We start from the raw sequence: 21,389 nt of genomic DNA, 5'->3' as shown, positions 1-21,389 counted from the left end.
GGCAGAGATAGACAACAAGAGACAAAGAAAGGAAGGGAGAGAGGGAGGGAGCGAGGGAGGGAGAGGGAGAGAGAGAGAGGAATAGAGGCAGAGATAGACAACAAGAGACAAAGAAAGGAAGGGAGGGAGGGAGGAAGGGAGAGACAGATAGACAGACAGACAGAGAGAGGAATAGAGGCAGAGATAGACAACAAGAAACAAAGAAAGGAAGGGAGGGAGGGAGGAAGGGGGGAGAGGGAGAGAGAGAGAGGAATAGAGGCAGAGATAGACAACAAGAAACAAAGAAAGGAAGGGAGGGAGGGAGGGAGGAAGGGGGGAGAGAGAGAGAGAGAGAGAGAGAGAGAGAGAGAGAGAGAGAGAGAGAGAGAGAGAGAGAGAGAGAGAGAGAGGAACAGAGGCAGATAGACAACAAGAAACAAAGAAAGGAAGGGAGGGAGGGAGGAAGGAGGGGGAAGAGAGAGAGAGAGAGAGAGAGAGAAAGAGGAGGGAGGGAGGAAGGAAGACCAAATTCTCTAACCATGGCTGAAATGTTCTAATGTTCTCCAGGCCATTCAGTTTTCTCTCTGCCAGCATGTGTGGCTGCCAGAATCCTGGCACTGCCTGCCAAATATCTTAGCTTTGTTGGCTCTACTCCAGCTCTTGGAAGGATGAGAAAGGGACAAAGCTCACTGAAAAAGTCTAGCTACATCCTCCTCTGACAGCGGTGAGGCTCCTATTGCCCAGCCTCCTTTTCCATTCCTCACTTCCATGCCCCCTGACAAAAACAGGAGGACGCTCCAGCCCTGCCCCCTAGTCAATTCTAAGAGCAAAACCTACAGGGGAAAGAAAGGCTCTTCTGTCCTGACTTAGTTCACCAACTCTTCATTGGGCCAGAGGGTGAATTGTGTTTCCATTTGAGTAATCGGTGGGTGATCTTCTCAGGGATAGGAATGTGAGAGACAAAGAACCATCTCCTGGTTTTCATCTGGGCATGAAGCTGGATGAAAATCGCTCTACCTCTCTCACACACAAGTAGCCATTCCACAAGGGCTGTCCAAAGACCAGTTGTTTAAATCTGTGCCTGTGCTAACCCCAGCCTGGCCTTTAAGAAGGTTCTCAGATCCCAACATTCCCTCCATCTGGCACGTAAGACGCTTAGCAATCTGGTTCCCAAGCCTTGGAGGCTTCTTTCACACGCACCCCCTTCCAGGGAACCTGGCCTGCTCAGCTGTTTCCTGAAGAGAATATTCCTTTTCCCAACTCAGCCGGGTTATTGGATCCCTATAAAATGGGGATAAGAGTATCAACTCCCTCCCAGGGCTATGGAGAGGATCGAAAGGAGTCAATATAGACAAGCGAAGTGTTTTGCAAACCTTGAAATACTAGCTACAAGGGAGGGAATGACCACTGCTTTTTGGCAGAGGGTGGGAGGGAGGGGCTGGTCTATGATTTCATTGGTATAAAGGATTCTGGACGGGGAAGTTCCCTCTGCCATTGGATATCAGATCAGCTCTTGCTCTGACATTCACAAACACTTACAGAGTTTAATGTGGGCCCAGTTTAAGACAGAGCAAGGACTCAAACCCACATGCTGAAACTTTACAGTCTTCATTTTGCCAGAGGGACCCAACAGATTAAATGCTACATATATAATAAGTATTTGATAGAACACGGTTGAGTTTGTTAGTGGAATGAGAACAATGGCCATTTGGTTGGTTTATTCAATCAGGAACTCTCTGGGAAACCCAGGATCCAGACAACAGGAGAAGACATGAGCAAGAAGGAAGGAAGGGAACAAATCATTTGGGGAGCACCTACTATGTGCTAGACACTGTGCTAAATACTTTACAAATATTATCTCTGATCCTTTCAACAACCCTGGAAAGATATTATCTGATTTTGTCTGACATTCTCTCCATTTTATAGTTGAAGAAATTGAGGCAGACAGAGGTCAAATTTGAACTCAGATCTTCCTTACCCCAGACCCAGCACTCTATTCACTATGGCACCTTTAGTGGTCAGGACAAACAAGCAGGATGTCTCTGTATCTTCCCTCTGTGACCCCCGTGTAACTTACGGATGATAAGGCATGCTTGAGACCCACAATCTGTGCAGATGGGGATGAGGAATAATCGTGGTCTGAGATCTGCCTCAGCTTCTCCCTCTCGTTTGACAGGGTATTGAAAGCCGACTTTAAGGTGAAGTAAACTGGAAGATTTAAGAGAAAGAAAGAGGCATAAACCGTGGTGAGAATGTAAGTTACAAAATAGCACAGCAGTTGATTAATAAACACTGACTAGCACCTACTAGGTGCCAGGCACTGGGCTAAGTGCTGGGGAAGCAAAAAGAAGCAAAAGACAGTCCGCACCCCCAAGGAGCTCCCAATCTAATGGGTAACAGTATCAAATGTTTACTCAGGAGTAAAGATTGAGAGAAGAAAAAAGGTTACATTTGGGCAGGAAAAAGTGTTCTGATGGTGCTGATCCCCCCCACACAGGCACGAATCCACTCTTAAAAGATGTCAAGGGTGAGCCCTGGTCATACGACAGCCATGAAAGCTTCTCTTGAACCAGGCTGTGCCGTGGACCCTGTGCCCAAACAACCCATTTGGTGCCTGTCTCAGGTGCAAAAGAAAGCCAACGTCTGGGCCTCTGAACATTTAGGTCACTGCCACAGAATCCAATTTATTTGAAAACAGACACGCAGACACAGCCCTGGGTATTTGAGGTCTCATGCTAAGTAGCGAATGTGACTAAACTCTTAAAGTTTCAATGTAAATTATTTGTCGCAAGGTTTCCCCTGCTTAGTTGGGGGGGCAGGGTAGCTCTCCCATCCAAAAAGAAGAAGAAAATGAGATCAATGAAGCATTTAAAAACAAAAGAAGGGGGCAGCTGGGTGGCTCTGTGGATTGAGAACCATACTTAGAGATAGGAGGTCCTGGGTTCAAATATGGCACTTTCCAGCTGTGTGACCTTGGGCAAGTCACTCGACCCCGATTGCCTCGCCCTTATCACTTTTCTGCCTTAGAACCAATACGCAGTATTGATTCTAAGATGGAAGGTCAGGGCTCAAAAACAAACAAATAAATAAATAAGTAAATAAAAATAAAAGCAATATGCAGGAAAACAACTGGAAATTGAGGGGATGCCATCAATTATGGAATGGGTAAACAAATGGGGGCAGATGATTGTGGTGGAACATTATTTTGCAATGGGAAATGATAAGCAAGATGGTCTCAGAAAAACCTGGGAAGATTTACAGGAACTGATACAAAGTGAAGCGAGTAAGGATCAGGAGAACATTATACACAGTAACAGCACTACTGTTCACTGATCACCTGTGAAAGACTTGGCTACTCTGTTCACTACAGTGATTCCCGACAACTCCAAAGCACTCAGGTTGAAAGATGCTATCAAACTCCAAAGAGAACTGATGAACTCTGAATGCAGATCAAATCAAACTTTTTTCACTTCCTTTTTTCTTTTTCTTGTTTTTGTTTGTTTGTTTTTCTGGGTGGCAGTTGTTCTCACCACATGGCTAATATGGAAATGTTTGCATGACTTCACATGAATTATGGGTATCATATTGCTTCCCTTCTCGGTGGATGGAAGGGCAGGGGAAGAAGAGAATTTAGAACTAGAAATCCTCAAAAAGAAATGCTAAAAGCAAATAAATAGCAATTAAAATAATTTTTAAAAGAATAAAAGCGATGAACAGAAGGAAAGATGGCTATGCAGGAACATTTGAAAGGTTACGTGTTTACTTCATTCTACACTTCTACAAGGTACTACTTACTCTCTTTACATGAGAGAATCTGTTTGCTAAAAGTGGCAAAAAGAAAACTGTGTAAGGGGGGATTTTTGGAAAGTCAGGCACAAAGAAAAGGTAGCCTCTTGCAGAAAACGTTGAGGAGAGCCGCGGACTGTACGGAGGAGCAGACAGAGCACTGCCCTTTGGGAGCCTGACACATACCAAAAGGACCTGCTTGAAGTCAGAAAAATGATGGAGGTAGCTGCAAGGAATTGTTGTCCGTTTGAAATGTAATGTTTCCTGCTGAGACTGTAAATCAAGTAACTGTTTGGAGACTGTGAGATTACTATTAATAGAAAATCGAGTTCATATCTGATAGAAACAGTCATTGATTACAAGGAAGTTGTGATTTGATCTTTAGTAGAAAAGGAAGAGAGAAAGAAGCTAGAAGAAGAGATGGAAGAAGTGGCAGGAGGGTAAGCTGAACACAGGAGTCAAGAAGCCAAGGAAGGCGGCACAAAGAAGCTCTTTCCCTCTGAGAGAGCTGATTCTTCCGCTGCTTTGATGCGAGCCTATTAGGAAGAGAGGGTTAGGGTTAGGGTTTGCTGACTGGCTGGCAGAAAGGCAGAGTTCTTCAACTACTGGGCTGCTTGGAGGACAGCTGGATTCTGCTGCTGTAATATTTATTGTTCTGTAGTGCCATCTCTATCATGAGAAAGGGAAAACGCGGGCAGTTCCTGGTTGTCTATTTACTACCTTCCATAGTTTCAGAGTGGGAGAAAGAAAGGGGGAAAGACAGGCTTGTGTTTGTTTTGCTATAAACTGGGCTTATTAGGGAAAAGACTTGTCTGGGCTTTGCTAGAAGATGACAGGAGGGAAAGTAGAATCCTGTTGAATGGAAAGCTGGCTGGGCGTGTCTGGACTGCCCAGAGTCAGTTTGAGAAGCTTTCTGGTTGAAGAGAATTACTTATCATTAAATAAATGCTTTGCGTATGTGTGTCTAGAGAAACAGAGGGATAGATGGATAAATATAGAGACACAAATCACTATATAAAATAGATATATTAATAAAAAGAGATACATCTGAATATGCACACATAGAAATATACTTACATACACATACGCACATATATATTGCTAAAAGAGAGTAACATTTTCTTAGTGCCTTATTAAGTGTGTCTGTGAACTAGAGACTGTCTCTGACCTCTTGGCTAGAAAGTAGAAGAGGACTTGCTTTACCTAGCAGACCAGTGAGGTACAAAGGGAGCATTGAGTAGAGAAGCAGCTTTGTGTAGTGCTGATTATTCTTGAAGGGCTCAAGGACATCAAGGCCTGCAATCCAAAGTTATGAGTTGCTTCTGGTGTGCAGTTTTCCCTATTCATGTGCCTCCCAGATAGGTGTTTATAAATATGTACCCTGGGGGGGGCAGCTGGATGGCTCAATGGATGGAAAGCCTGGCCTAGAGATGGGATGTCCTCAATTCAAATTTGACTTCAGACACTTCCTAGCTATGTGTCCTTAGACAAGTCACTTAACCCCCATTGCCTAGCCCTTCCTGCTCTTCTGTCTTAGAACCAAGTATTGATTCTAAGATGGAAGGTGAGGGCTTAAAAATAAAATGCATACGTGCCCTTTCTCCTCCAAGGATACTATATGTTATATGCATGGATACTGTTAGGAGAATGAAACTTGGGTCTATGGGTGGGTTATAATGTTTTTTATTATAGAAAGCTTCTGCCTTCATCTTAATAATGGTTATTCCTGACCTTGCCTTCTACTGAATAGTGATATCATTATTATTGCTTTTTCCTTATTATGTAAAAAAAAATGTTTTATGGCTAAGAGTCACTGGTGTCACTGATTTTGTATGAATGGAAAGTACACTAATGGGGGCTCAGGACCCAGTAGCAACTTCCACACTGGGCTTAGCCCTGGACCCTAAGAGAAAGGTTAAAGAGTAGCATCGTGGCCTTGGCCAGCCCCCAACTATAGGAAAAATTCTAGAACTGATGGTGTGATGTAGGTTGGGGTTCAAAAGAGAGAAAGACAAATGACATGCTGAACACCATTCTGTCAGGCTACACTGCCCAAGTGGGCAGACCACACCCACACTATTTAAAAGAGAAATCAAAGTATATGTAAGAGATTTGTGGTTTCATATCAAATCCTCTTTCTGTTCTATTTTGTCTATGGAAATGCCCATCTAAAGTTCTGAATTTTTAATAAGCCGCCTCCAAAAAGCTCCAACGTAAATGACAATAATCATACAGATGATGATGGTCTGAACCAGGGCGGTGGGGGCCAGAGTACTAATAAGACTAGTAATAATAAAGATGTTGATGATGATAACTAGGATTCAAAAAGCACTTTAAAACTGGCAAAGCTCTTTACAAACGTTATTTCATGCTGTTTTCACAATACCTCTAGGAGGTAGATGGCTACTTTTTAATCTCCATTTTATAGATTAGGCAACCAAGGCAGAGAGAGGTGGTAGGACTTCTGGGAAGCATCTGAGGTCAGATTTTTATCTTGGGTCTTCTTGATCCTGGGGCAGTAATTTAGCACCTGGAAGGTGAGAGAGGCTGTAGAGCTTCTCTTTATGTCTGTGTTTATGTCCAAAGTAATAGGAAACAGCAGCTTCCAGACTCTTCAAGAGCATCCTTTCTCTCATGGGCAGGTTCTTATGACTTATTCACAAACTGATTTCATAGCTGTTTATTTGTTCTTAGCAGGTTTTTTTCAAAAAGGAGAAGACAAAAGAAAGCTCAAAAGGTCCAAGTGACATCCTCATGTCCCTGGCAAGAGAGCTAGACTATCACCATCTCTGCCTTAGCAGCAATTATCACCCCAAAGGGGGAAAACCAAGGCTCGCTACACACGTGGCTTTGTAGAACCAGCTCCAAATGCCAGAAACAAGCCTTTTAAGTTCATCACCATCAAACTCCTTGTTTGGGGAAGATTTTAAGCTCTGTCCAATTAAGCAGATCTTTATAAAATGTCTGTAATGTACTAAATAAGAACGGTTTGGATCTTTGGTTTTGGTTGGGTTTGTTGTTATTGTTATTCAGTGTCTGACTTTGTGATTTCATTTGGGGTTTTCTTGGTGGTTTGCCATTTCCTTCTCCAGCTCATTTTAGAGATGAGGAAACTGAGGTAAATGGATGAAGTGGCTTACCCAGAGTCACAGAGCTAGCAAGGGTTGAAGGCTAGATTTGAACTCAGATCTTCCTAATTCCAGGCCAGGTGTTCTTTCCGCTATACCACCTAGTTTCCCATGCTTAGTTTTTAGCTTTCACAAAAGATCATAGATAATAAATCCTGCCAGTTCTCTATTTGTTCACATTTTAAAATCTCAATGGCTCCCAAGATGGCATGTGGCATAGTGGAGAAAGCATATAGTCAGAGGTCTTTGGTTCAGATCCCAGCTCTGCTGCCTGCATAGACCTTGGGCCAGTCCTTTCCCTTGTCTGGGCCTCATGAACTGGACTAGTTCCAATCCCAAAATATACTCTCATAGACAACCTCTTTGACCCATATATTTTTCCTCAGTAAAATGACACAGCTGGACCAGATCACTCTCAAGGCTCTGTCTTTGTACTGCCAAGTAGAGGTAAGAACCTCATTTAAAAAATCTTTTAGGAAAGAACCTCAACATTGTCCCTCACTTGGAGCTTTAACTCCAGAGAAGCCTTAGTCGTTGCTCGATTACTCTGAACCGGCTTGGATTCATGGGTAAGGAGCTTTGGGACCATTCAAGAACTAAATAAATGTAAGCTATAATATAAAATCTGTTTTTCTGAGCCCTTACCTTCTTTCTTAGAATTCATACTAAGAATCAGTTCCAAGGCAAAAGAGCGTTAAGGACTAAACAACTGGGATTAAGTGACTTGCCCAGGGTCACACAGCTAGGAAGTGTTAAACATGACCTCTTATCCACATCCTCCATAGCTATGTGTAACTTCTCCAGCACTAGCAGTCAGGGTGGAGGTGGAAGGACCTCTATCTGCCAATGGCCAATAAAGGCCTTTCATATTCTGGTATGGGTCCCCAGTAGAAAATGAGCAAACTTTTTACACCTCATACAGGAATTGCTCCCTTAACAATAGTTATAGACTTGAAAATGGACAAGCCAATTGCTTTTGTTGTTGTTTTTTAAACCCTTACCTTCTTAGAATCTTCCATCTTAGAATCAATACTGGGTACTGGTTCCAGAGCAGAAGAGCTCAGTAAGGGCTAGGCAATGGGGGTCATGACTTTCCCAGGGTCAAACATCTGGGAAGTGTCTGAGGCCAGATTTGAATCCAGGACCTCCCGTCTCTAGGCCTGACTCTCAATCCACTGAGCCACCCAGCTACCTCAACTCAAAATTTTTTAAAGTCAATGTTAAAATTGAATAAATAGGTAAAAAGACGATTTGAATTTGAATCTTGTTTTGACTACCTAATTTAGAGAAAAAAGTCAATTAGCCTCACCTTTTCCCTGGTTGCTTCCCATGCCTGGTAAGCTAAATCCCTCAACTCTATATCTTTGCTTCCCTGGCTTCCTTCATACTCAGCTCAAACTGTACTTATTGCAGGATTGCCTCAGACACTTGCTGTGTGACCATGGATAAGTCACTTAACCTCTTTTATCCTCAGTTTCCTCATCTGTGAAATGGAAATAATAAAAGCACCTACTGCCCACAGTCATTGTGTGAATCAAGTGTTAACACATAGAAAGTGCTTTGTGATTATCAAAGAATTAAATAAATGGGAGCTATAATTATATTATAGGGATTTTTCCCCCTGAATCCTCACCTTCTGCCTTAGAATTCATTCTAAGGTCATATTTGAACCCAGGACCTCCCATCTCTAGGCCTGGCTATCCATTGAATCACTTTCAAGCAAGCCCCCTACGTCAACATGTGTGTTTTGCTAAAACTGCTCCCTGGTTCTCAGGGAAAAAGTTAAGGAAACAGCTCAGAACACCCTCTCGGGCAGCAGCTCGGGCACCATCCTTTCATCTTATTTCTTTATCTACGAGCACAAGTGAGATAAGGCACAGACGCAGCCCAGAACCCCCTTTGCCGGAGCCACCCTGGAATCAGCCTGGAGGGGGAGGTGGTCAGAGCCAAGAGCAGCTCGTCCCAGGGCTGGGCGCTTGGCCTCGAGCCAGAGCCGGCGGGCACAGGAGGGAAGGAGCCCTCGCGGTCAGCCGATAGGCAGGCTGGTCCTCGACAGGGCAGAAGGGCTCTCTCTGACCCCAAAAGGCAGGCGGCTCTCGGGCTGGACCAGGAGCACGGCTTTTGCTGGTCCATAACGCTGGCCCGGGCTAATGAGCCGCGGCCTCTCCTTGGGGCCACTTGGTTTGGGGAGACCCCAGAGAAGGAATAACAAGACTGCCCTAGCCAGGCTGCGGCAGACTGCCAGAGGGCCGAGCGTGGAGCCGGGGAGGCCTCCATTCCATCTAGTCTCTACAACCATTTGTTCTATGACCCAAGGCAGGTCACTTAACTTTCTCATCTGCAACATGGGGACACCTCAAAGGATTCCTCTGAGGTTCAAGTGAGATAACGGGTTCAAGTGCCTTGAAAATGAAGGGCGGAAGGAGGACAATTCAGACTCCTGCAGGAAGTGGGTCTTAGAATCTCTCCTTCTAAGGAAAAATGTTTTTAATATGAGGTAACCCTCAGGACATGCAGCTAGGTGGCACAGTGGATAGAGGGCTGAGATTTTCTTCCTGAGTTCAAATCCAGCCCCAGACACTTAATAGCTTAATAGGGTGATTCTGAGCAGGTCACCTTAACCCTGCTTGCCTCAGTTTCCTCATCTGTAAAAGGAGCCGGAGAAGGAAATGGCAAACCACTCTAGGATCTCTACCAAGAAAACCCCAAATGGGGTCACGAAGAGTCAGACACAACTGAAATAACTGAAGGATGACATTTAGGATTCTCGTATTCTATCAAGGAATTGTGTACATTATCTTTTCTGGAACAAAGATGACAATATTTTTTGGACATTCCAACGTGAACACTGTCTAGAACATTTAGAGAAAAGAACTGGGGTTTGAATCCTTCCCCAGACCCTGCCTAGTCCTGGGATTCTACAAAAATCTCAAACTCTGAGCCTCACTTTTCCTCCTCTGTAAAATGGGAGCACTTTCTTCACAAAGGGCTCTCCTGTCTCCCCTGAGCCTTTTGCACACTGAGCATCCCCAACTCCTTCAAAGGAACCGGGTGAACCCTCACTGCCCTGTTCACCTTCCTCCCATACGTCCAACTTATCCACGTCCTGCCAAAAACGAAGCACTCAGAGCTGGCCGCAAGAGTGGAGAGGAGACACGGGGAGGGCAGAGTAAGAGCAGGACCCCCACGTCCCTATTGCCACCCTCAGACCAGGAAGTCCTAGGCTCTGAGCACAGCCCAGTAGCCTTTATTCAGAGTGGAGTCTCTATACAAGGGCTTCCTCACTGCCGAAGCTGTCATTGATCCAGACCCCACTGGGTGCTGCCTGGCTTCCTTCGGCCCCATTTTAAAGCCAAGAGTATCATCCCAAGGTTGGGAATGATGAAGAATTTCTGGGTGGCAGCGGGGCAGGTTGTTGTTGCATTAAAGCTCAGTCTTAACTCTAGGGGAAAATGAGGCAAGCAAAGCATTTCTTATGCTCTGGAAGGTGCTGAATTGATTCCAGAAGGCTGTTTTCCAAAGAGGCATAGCAGGAAGGGCGGGAAGACTAATGGTCGGCCCTCTCCTTGGCACATGTGACCAATGGGGTTTTCCTCACTGGGAATTCATGACAAATGCAACAAGACAGCTTCAGTAGGATTCAGTGGCTGCTCCTTGGGCACCCGATGGACTGTCGGACTCTGTTACAAACCTGGAGGTAGGAGACTAATGTGGGAATGTCAGCATCATAAATATGCCAGGGTGAAAGGAACCCAGGGACACAGCTGGGATAGTCAAGGCTTCAAAAGACAAGTAGCCTCAAGCTCCTAGCACTGCAGTGAGCTTAAGTGTATTCATTCATCTGTTCATTAATTCACTCATTTAACTAGCACTGATTAATCAACTACTTTGGTAGCCAGATGGCATAATGGAGAGAGCTGACCTTGGAGTCAAGAAGACCTGAGTTCAAATGCTGCCTCAAACCCTTACTAGGGAAAATCCTTAAACCTCTGGCTGCCTCAGTTTCTTCATCCTCGAAATGGAGATAATTATAATAATGCTCCCCCTCTTGGGGTCCTTGTGAGGGACAAATGAAATAACAAATAAATCATTTTGCAAAACAAAATGGATGTTGATGCAATTTCATCTCAAAGGTTGAGATTTAGGACCCAACAAATTGCCAATATCTTTTAACTCATTCTTGAGACCAAAACTCATCTTTTTTAATGTTGGTGTTCTTCCAGGATTTCCATATGGTCACAAATCAAGGAGCAGTGGGCTTCTAAAAAGCAGCCTTAGACAGTGTAAAAATGGAGATTTGAACCCTAGACTTCAATCCCCAGAAGTCCTTCGTACTTCCCAGAATTCCCTATAATCTCACCTGGGTCTCTACCTGGGGTGAGATCACAATTTAGTATTTAAAGGGCTCTCTGCCTCCCAAGAGCTTTCTCTTCCTCTACCCGGAGATGACAAGATGTAGTGAGTAGATTGTGAATGGGTTAATCAGCTTAGGCACATGGTTTTTCTATTTTGTATTTTCTTCATCCTTAATTCTAATAATCCTTAATAAACCTCATAAAATATAATACTCTTATTACAAGAGACTAAATTAACTCTTACAACAGAGAAAAGAGTTCTGAGTTTAGAGTCAGAGGGGCTGAGTTCAAATCTTGGCTCTACTTCTTAAGGATCAGTGTGACCTTGGACCAATCATTTCTCTCCTCTGGAAGTCAGTTCTCTCATCTGCAAAATGCCTGTGTTGAGGAAAATGGCCTCCAACATTCCTTCCAGGCCTAGATCTAGGATCCAACATAAATTAATATTGCCCAGAGGGTGAGAAAGAAGAGTTAATGGGCATGTGCAGGCTATCGGATATCATGAATGAGAAATTAGGAAAGAGTGGAATTAAGGGCTTTATCTAAGGAATGACTATAGCTTGCTTTCTACACCTTGGTTTGCTTCTTGCCTCCTGCATTGGTTTGTAAATTCCTTGAGGGCAGGGAAGTCTTTTACCTCTGGGTCTTCAGTAAGAGGCGCAATGCCTGGCACATAGTAGGCACTTAAATACTAATTGGTAGGACATTCAAGCAGGAATAGAATGATGGGCTGAAGGATGATCAGTGGGCAGCCCAGGTGTTGTCTGGGTATCCTTGAGAGGAAAAGAGAAATCAAGGAAGGTCCCAGGCTGTTAGTGCCTCCTTTAGGGGAACTATGGAAGATGGAGGACAAGTGTGCCATGAGGTGGGCAGGAAGGGATGGGTCCCAAGATGGGACTTTGGAAGGAGCGCCTCTCTATGAGACGTCACAGATCCACTGGGCTGCTGAGTACATGTTAAAAATGGCAGCACAGACTTGGACTTGACCTTGAGAATAGGGAAAGTTTTTTTTTTTTTAGTTTTCTTTTTTTTTTTTAAATATATTTTATTTGATCATTTCCAAGCATTATTCGTTAAAGACATAGATCATTTTCTTTTCCTCCCCCCCACCCCCCATAGCCGACGCGTAAGTCCACTGGGCATTAGATGTTTTCTTGATTTGAACCCATTGCTTTGTTGATAGTATTTGCATTAGAGTGTTCATTTAGAGTCTATCCTCTGTCATGTCCCCTCAACCTCTGTATTCAGGCAGTTGCTTTTTCTCGGTGTTTCCACTCCCATAGTTTATCCTTTGCTTATGAATGGTGTTTTTTTTTCTCCTGGATCCCTGAAAGTTGTTCAGGGACATTACACCGCCACTAATGGAGAAGTCCATTACGTTCGATTATACCACAGTGTATTAGTCTCTGTGTACAATGTTCTCCTGGTTCTGCTCCTCTCGCTCTGCATCACTTCCTGGAGGTTGTTCCAGTCTCCATGGAACTTCTCCACTTTATTATTCCTTTTAGCACAATAGTATTCCATCACCAACATATACCACACTTTGTTCAGCCATTCCCCAATTGATGGGCATCCCCTCGTTTTCCAGTTTTGGGCCACCACAAAGAGCGCAGCTATGAATATTTTTGTACAAGTCTTTGTGTCCATTATCTCTTTGGGGTACAGACCCAGCAGTGCTATGGCTGGGTCAAAGGGTAGATATTCTTTTGTCGCCCTTTGGGCATAGTTCCAAATTGCCCTCCAAAATGGTTGGATCAGTTCACAACTCCACCAGCAATGAATTAATGTGAGAATAGGGAAAGTTTTAACCACTCTGCTTTGGGGTGCTAATGTTCCCATTGAGGAAGCAGAATTTTGTTTTGGTTTTTTGTGGAGGGGAGAAGAAAAAGAAAGAAACTGGCATCATGGCTAGACAGCAAGCAATCAGGAAGCCCATGTTTCAAGTCCCACCTCCGACATATGGGTTATGTGACCCAGGACTAGTCACTTGATCTCTCATGCTCAAGACAACTCTCTGAGAATATTAGAGACTTTAATTAAACAAATAAAAGACAATGAGCAAGGATCCCCGGAGAAAGAGCACCAATTTGTAAGAGTGAAGGACGACCAGCAGTCAAGCCTTACATGTCATCATGAGAAATGCTTTTAGCAACATTCCAGCAAAAATATCCGGAAAAAAAATCCAGCAGACATACCTTTGTGAGCAATGTGACACAAGTCTTCTTGCATTTTGGAAAATTCTGAGGAGGTTTCGGAGCCATCGGAGTAATTTTTGTCCTCCCCAAAATCGAGCGTTGACAAATTCGGATTGGACGCGTGAAGCCTGACTGGGCCAGAATAAGGCTTGGGGACCTGGGGTGACACCAACAGGAGAGACTTTCTTAAGGGGAAGAATATGGTGAGCTCTCCTCGCTCCCCACAAGGAAGTGCCGGAGGTCAGATCTGAACCCAGGACTTCCCATCACCAAGTCTGGCTCTCTATCCACTGAGTCACCAGCTGATCCCAGCTAACCTCCTTATAACCCAATCCTCTACTCAGTAAAATGAGGAAGGTGGACTATGAGCTCTAAATCTGTCATTCTCTGAACCAGTGATCCCCAGCTTTAAAGGTAGCCATACACCATTCAAGCAGCCCTCACCGTGGAACCCCCAAAGCTTGTCTCTTCAGTCTGATGAAAATCCTGCTAAATATGGAAAGCTTGGCTATCCAAGTGGCTTTGGAAACCCTCACAGCAGCTTGTGAAGGGCTGGGGAGGGGGCGCTGCAAGCATGACACAGGGAACCACTGGGGAGGGAGAGGCAGGCACTTTGTGAGTAGAAGGGACACAAGAAGTTGGACAAGGCATGGCCGCTCAGCAGCTCTGGGCCTCAGATTCGGAGCTGTGGACTCAGCAGAATCTGGGCCAGTGGGCATGGACGCCATCACCACCAAAGGCCAAACCAAGCAGGGAAGGAGGGCTGAGATGAGTCAGAGAAAAGGAGAAAATGGAAAGTCCTTGGGATGCTTTGGAACTGCCAGTCGACCACCATTTTGTGATGTCAACGATCCCATCCTTGCCCCTCCCCAAGAAAGAGCCTTCTCTTGTCTCTCAATCTCTTGTAGCCTTCGTCATGTATCCAGGACCTTTTGGGAGGGAGTCAATGAGGAGGTCCTCAGAGATCCCCTCGTTTGCCCACTTGCCTAAAGGGCCTGGGGTGGTCCTAATTCCATTTCTCTGCACGTGTGATCTAGGAGTTGTTTTTTGGCAAAGAGCAGAATGGGAAGGGCAAAAGGACGAGCGTCCCAAGGGCTCGGGTTACCTGCAGCATTCCTTTGGCCTCTTTGCTAATAGCTCTTGCCCTCCACCGTCTGTGGGGTCTTTTTTCCTTTTTGGGACTTTCAAAAGCGCCACCCTTCATCACAAGAGGAAAGAAAGGAGAGAGCGTGAGGCTCCATAGGACGAGCCCAGGCGGACCACAGGGCAGCACCAAGCTCCATCCCCACCAGCCCTTTGGCCGCAGCAACAAACATCTGTTAGTCCCAGACAAGGGGGAAAGAAAGGCAGAGGAGGCTGAAGGAGGGCAAGCCTGGGAGGACCGAACTGACCTGAAGAGCATTTACCGCTGGCGCGGAGTAAGTCCTGTGAAGAACCTCCATGCTCTGGAGAAGCTGGCTCATTTCTATCAAGTAGGTATGACAGTGGGCCAGGTCTGGAGGAATATGAGCAGTGAAAAAGAGAAAAAAGCAAGAAAGTGAAGTAATATTAAAGGAAGGGAGGGTTACAGGGGGAAGGGATCATAGGCATCAACTAGTCTAAACCCTTTGTTCTACAAAAGTGGAAATCAATGCCTAGGGAAATGGAAGTGACTTGCCCAAGGCCACATAGACAGTAAAAGGCAGAGCCAGGATGTGAACCTGGTCCACTAATTATAGTATATGAATGGAATCTTAGTGTGCCAATCAGGTCACCAAAGACAACCCTAAATGGAAGCTGAACCCTGATGAGCTGGAACAACCAATCTCAGTCCCAGAAAGCAGACAATGAAATAGCTGTCTTTCCTCTGGCTAGAGAGGTGGGGAACAAGGGGGCAGAATATAGTATACACTGTCAGATGTTTCTGTGGTTAACCCTACATCATCACCTTTTCCTGTTACCAAAAAGGGTTATCTATTGGAAATAATTGTGAGGCTTAAAAAAAAAGACAAAACTTTTTCTTAAAACAGGACATGGAATTTTGTACCATATTTCTAAGTTCATGATCATAAACTGAACAATGCAAACAATAACACAACAAAATTACCACACGTGTAGTTCTCCATTAACACAGGCTGTGTGTGTGTGTGTCTGTGTGTGAGCGATGGGACTGAGGCCCTTGGTATAATTTGGTGCTGACTTTCCCACCTTCCCTTGAAGCTGGTTTGCTATTCTAGCACTAGACCTCTGATTTTAAACCCCTTGAAGGCAGGACCCTTGGTGGTCTATAAGGGATTGATAAATATTCATTTAATTAACTGGGTCCATGAAACAAGTGTGTTCCAGTTTGAGAGCTCTGGTGCTGAAATCAGAGGTCTTGAATTCCAATTCTCCACAGCCTTTGTTCTCCCTCATTCCCTTTGGGATTTGGGGGTCAGCTACTAAACCTTTTTAAGCCTTGGTTTCCTTATGGATAAAATGAGAGGATTGGACTCAGTGGCCTCCAAGATCCTTTTCCAGTTCTTTGACCCTATATCCTTTATTTATTTCCAGTTTATAAATGAATGACAATTTGACATTTGAAGAAAACAGGCTTAGGCATTATATCCTGAGAAAGGGAGTGGGCATGTCTCAGTTCCAATAGAGTTAGTTCAAACTGAGCTTGTGGCAGACTTCTGGAGGGCATCAAGCAGATTGGGTGGATCCAAGGGCGTTTCCACATCAGTTTTATATCCAGTGATGCTTCTGGGGATCTGTGATCTCATTGGGTTGATGTACTGAGGGCTCCTTATCCTGGGTATTTCTAATTTCATGTCTTCCTCTGAGGTCTATAAAATCCAATCCCCCCCCCTCCAATCCCCATGCTGAGATATCAATTTTCAGGTCAGCTACAACTCCTCAGAAATGACTGTCTCAATCTAACACCTGCTTTCAGTACCTAGCTAGGCTGCAATGTCAAAAAGAAGGCACTAACCTGGATTGTGACTGACATTAAAATAGCACACTGTGCTTCTCCTCATGGAGGGTCCAGATTTCCCCCCCAAAAGTGATCCCCACAGGTTTGCCCAAGACATTCAGCTTTGAAGTCATACCTGGCCTGGTTCCCTAAGCCCACAGCTGACTCCAATGTTTGCATTTTCTGTGAAGTCTTCCTTCCCTGGTATCAGTTCATTGCTGGCAGTTTGTGTCTTTGATGTCTCACTTTGGACTCTGGAAAAGACCTTGTGGCAAAGGCAGTTTTCCAAGGCCAAAGTTGAGGCAGCCTGGGAGGACAAAGCTCACGTGGTCAAAGACAACCTGCCAACCTTTGACCTGACACCTCTCATTAGCTAAGAATCAGGAGACGCCATCAAGTCTAACCCCTTACTTCTGAGAGAAAAACAAGGCAGGGCAAAGGGCATTGGACTGAGAGCCAGAGGACGTGAGTTAGAATGCTGGCTTGGCTAATCTGAGGCAGAGGCCCAGAGGAGAAAGTAATTTTGGTCTCTTCTCAAAACACAATCCACAAGAGATTTAGACCCCATGCTTAAGATCTGGAGCTAGATGAGAAGCCAGAAGCCATCTAGACCAATTCCCTCATTTTATAAGGGAAGAAACTGAGGCCCATAGTGATGGAATGGCTTCATTAGAAGTGGAATTTAATTGAGGCAGCTAGGTGGCTCAGTGGATTGAGAGCCAGGCCTAGACAAGGTTCAAATCTGGTCTCATGTCATGGCTGTGTAACCCTGGATAAATCACTTACCCACCGCTGCTTAGTTTGTACTGTTCTCTGTCTTGGAACCAATATGAAGTATTGATTCTAAGACTGAAGGTAAGATTTTTTTTTTTTAAAGTGAGATTCAAACTCCAGTCGTCAGACTGCAGAACCAGGGCTCTGTCCTTTATGCCATGACAATCTTCACTGCCAAAGATGAATTGCTTTGGCTGTGACAGAGATGACAGTGTGGTAAAGGCTTAGATTCAGGAGAAATCTAGGTTCAAATTCTGCCTTAGAGGTTTACTAGCTGTGTGACCACTGGAGAGTCACTTTGTTTCAATGAACCTTGGTTTCTTCATCTGCAGAGTAAGGCCTGTCAGACCCTCTTTCTAGGCCCGGTATGAGGCCTAGGTGAGCCAAGGCACATCAGAGAATGTGGCAGATTTGAAAGACAACCTGAAGGGCTGTCTCGGTACTTATTCTGATTTCATGAGGTGACCGTGGGCCAGTCACTTCCCTCCAAACCTCAGTTTTCTCATTGGAGGAAGCCATGGATGAGATGAGATGCTCCTCAAGTCCCATCCCATGTCCTTGTCTCCAATCAGGAACCAAGAGGAAGCGGAAGAGGGGAAGGGAGGTAACAGGGAGAATAAAAGCATCCCTTTGAGGGTAAGAATGATCCAAGCTCCGGTGACATTACCTTTGGAGCATTTCTCCATGTCTTCGGAAGAATGGGGCCATATGGGGACTCGGGCTTCTCCACAACTGAACGACAGACTGCTTCCCGTCTGCAGTGAACTCTGCTTTGATATACTGCTGCGCTGTTCCACAGACAACAAAGGCAATCAGAAATGAAAACACATCTGAGATGTCTGGCTGAGAAGACGCCAAGGTGGTCTGCCTCGGGATGGAGCCTGGCACGGAGACCTATGGGACCCTCTGAGGCCCAGGGAGTCTGCCCCATCACGGCCAGGGAGCCATCATCTGACCTTGAGCTACATTCCCTGGCTTCTCCTCCTACCAAATGACAACAATGTCACAGACTCAGCCAACAGTGAAAGATCATTTGGAATGTGTTTTTGCAGAGTCATGGCCACGTGAGTTTGTCCTTGATGGTCAGAGCGGAAAACTGAGGTCAAGTTAGGTGAGAGAGACAGGGAGGAGAGAGTGAAAAAAGAGAGAAAGGAGGGGCAGAAGGATGGAAGAGGGAGAAATAGAGAGCGGGGAGAGGCAGAAGAGGGGGAGAGCCAGAAAAAGGAGAAAGATAAGAGATACAGAGAGAGAAAAGAAGGGAGAGAAGGGAGAAAAAGAGAGGAAGAGAAAGAGGGAAGGAGATAAAAGGAGAGAGGGAGAGAGAGAGTTAGAGAATATTCTATTCTACTCACTCTTACCGTCCTACCTGTAGTAAATGATCTGGCTGCCCTAGTTAAATAATTAAGCATTAGAGGAAAAATAGCACCAAGGAAAGACTGTCATGAAAAGATCAAAGGACTAAGTCAAGAGACCCTATGTGTGAGTCCCAGTTCTTCCAGTTAAGCAATTTAAACAAGTTTTTTTTTAAGCTCTCTGAGCCTCAGTTTTTCTCATCTGTAAAATGGGAATAATAATATGTGTGTTCCCTGTCTCATGGAAACATTAGACAGCATTAAGTGCTTTGTAATCAAGTCCCACATATCTGTGTGGAACGTCTGCCTTCTAAATCTTGCTGTATCTGCACGTGCATTCATGCATGTGAGACAGGTTCTAGTTTATCACAAAACCTCTGTCTTGGAAGGGGCCAGAGAAGCCCCATATCCAACCTGAACAAGAAACCTCTGAACAAATTCCGTAATAAAATGTCATCTAGCCTCTGCTCGCAGACTTTGAATGCCTGGAAGCTCACTAACCCATTCAGCCTTGGGATAATCCTAACCCTAAACCATCTGTAGCCCCAACCATCCTATCTTCAGGTTCCTTCCTCATTTCCCTCAGCTCTACTCTCTAGGCCCGAGCAGAACAATTAGAATTCCTCTTCCTTGTGGCTGCCCTTCACGTTCCTGACCAGAGTTCTCCTGCCTGCTCCACTCCCCTAGCCCTGAGCCTACTCTTCTCCAAGCTAAACACCCTCAGTTTCTTCAACTGCTCTTCGTGTTTCAAGAACTCAAGGTCCCTCGCTCTCCTGGTTCCCTTCCTCTGGACACTTTGCAGCTGGTCAATACTCTTCCCAAAATGTGACCCTCGAGACCAAAGACTCCAGGTGTGCTCTGGTCAGGATGGATTATGGGAGGACAATTCCCTCCCTTGTCTTGGACACTCATCACTAGCCATTCCCTCTTCCCAAACCCTTCGCCCTTGCAGATCTAGGTGTTGGGTGGACAAAGAGTCTTTCCTTCCATCCCTGCAATGCCCAGATCCACATTGTGTATTACCTTCCTACTTGAAACAGAGTCAAATACTCCAGACGCAGAGTCTGTTACAGTGGACCCAGGGAAAAAATGGTTAACATCTCGTGGGAACATGGCGATCTCATTCTGACGATACACTCGGTGGTGCCGGAGCTTGGCTACCCACTCTTCAAAGACTTCCTCAGACTTCACCTAAAAGAGAGAGACTTGAGATCATGGAATAGGCCAAGCACAGCCCTGAAAATGGCCCTTCCCCATCAAAAGTAGACTGGCACAGCCCACCCCAGCTCCTCCTTTGGTCTCTGCTAGAAGACCCTGCTGCGTATAGGATACTCAAAAGACCTCCCAACAGCCTCCTGCCCAAATAGACAGATGAGGAGTGCTGGTTGAAGTGAGGTCCTCGGAATATCAGAAACCTACCTACCACGCTGGTGTTAATGCTGTCTGTGAAGGAACTGAGAAGTCCTAGAGGCACACGGGAGACTGTTGGCCAACTCTAAAGTGAGTCCAACTACTGCACTATTTTCAAATCACTAACACTGGCAATAAACAAGAAATGGGCTTATTACTAATGATTTTGAACTGTGGTTCAAGACGTTTCTAGGACTCTCTAAGACAAGCCAGTCTTCTCTTCACTTCAGCTCGACAGATGTGCCATTCATTCTCGATCTGAATAATTCTGTCATGTAATAGGACAGAAAGGACCAGGGGGTTCTAAACCTGCCCCTGGGGCTCAGGGCTGGGCTATGCTGTTGAATTTTCAGCTTGTCAGAAACCCCTTCCTCCAGGTAGGACAAGTAAGCAGGATTTCACCATTCCTGATTCAGAATTCAGCAAAACTTTTGCGTTTTGGTATGAATTTGCTAACTTGTCTTGAGGGTCCAATGATACATTCCTTGGGCAAAATGACAGAAATTAAAACAATATTACAATGATTCAGTTCAGTCAGACAAGCAATCAGTAAGCACCCTCTTTGTGACTGGTGGCATAAGAGATAAGAGAGCTGGGCCTAGAGTCAGGAAGACTTGTGTTCAAATTCAGCCTCATTCACTTACAAGCTATATAACCCTGGGCAAGTCACTTAATCCTGTTTGCCTCAGTTTCCTCATCTGTAAAATGAACTGGAGAAGGAAAGTGGCAAACCACTCCAGGATCTTTGCCAAGAAAACTTCAAATGGGGTCACCAGGAGTTGGACACAACTGAAAAATGAGCCCTGTGCTTTATTTGAATGTGTCAGGCACTGTGTTAAGTGCTATGGATACAAAGACAATAGACAAAGACACACTAATGTAGAACCCAGATTAAACTGTTTAATATCTCTGGGAAGGGCCAGGGGAGGGAGGGAGAGAGACAATTTGGATCATATAACTTCGGAAAACTTATGTGAAATGCGTTATTACATGCAATTGGTACAATGAGTCCTTCCAAGATAAACAACAACAAAAGATACACTAGCCAAAAAAACTCAACAATCTCAAGGAGCTTACAGTGTACTGAGATGGTATTATATATATATCTACACACACACGCATATAGATAGGTAGACAGATAGAAAGATGGATAGATAGATAGGGAGGTAGGGAGGTAGAGATAGATGGATGGATGGATAGATAGATGGATAGATGGATAGATAGATAGATAGATAGATAGATAGATAGATAGATAGAAAGATAGATGGATAGATAGATAGGGAGGTAGGGAGGTAGAGATAGATAGATGGATGGATGGATGGATGGATGGATGGATGGATAGATGGATAGATAAATAGATAGATAGATAGATAGATAGATAGATAGATAGATAGATAGATAGATAGATAGATGGATAGATAGATTATATATAAAATAGCTTTTGGGGGAGGGAGGGTTTGCAAAGGAAGCAAACT

General features: G+C 44.8%; 1 protein-coding gene across 12 annotated transcripts in view; it reads right to left on the bottom strand.

The window, feature by feature from the left end:
- OSBPL3 (oxysterol binding protein like 3) overlaps positions 1-21,389 on the bottom strand; it is a 157,541-nt gene that overhangs the window by 47,871 nt on the left and 88,281 nt on the right. For 9 of the 12 annotated variants that reach the window (XM_056800465.1, XM_056800473.1, XM_056800469.1 and 6 more), the window contains 6 exons: positions 19,528-19,695; positions 17,820-17,940; positions 14,835-14,938; positions 14,549-14,641; positions 13,444-13,600; positions 2,057-2,187 (listed from right to left, as the gene is read on the bottom strand). In XM_056800465.1, the coding sequence (XP_056656443.1) occupies positions 2,057-2,187; positions 13,444-13,600; positions 14,549-14,641; positions 14,835-14,938; positions 17,820-17,940; positions 19,528-19,695 (774 nt within the window). The remainder of the gene's footprint in view (positions 1-2,056; positions 2,188-13,443; positions 13,601-14,548; positions 14,642-14,834; positions 14,939-17,819; positions 17,941-19,527; positions 19,696-21,389) is intronic. The other 3 variants (XM_056800471.1, XM_056800472.1, XM_056800476.1) reach the window with 1 other exon arrangement.

This window comes from Monodelphis domestica, chromosome 5 (genome assembly GCF_027887165.1).
Source record: "Monodelphis domestica isolate mMonDom1 chromosome 5, mMonDom1.pri, whole genome shotgun sequence".
Classification (NCBI taxonomy): Eukaryota; Metazoa; Chordata; class Mammalia; order Didelphimorphia; family Didelphidae; genus Monodelphis; species Monodelphis domestica.
The sequence above is the reverse complement of the archived record's forward strand: the minus strand, read 5'-3'. Positions and strand labels throughout refer to the sequence as shown.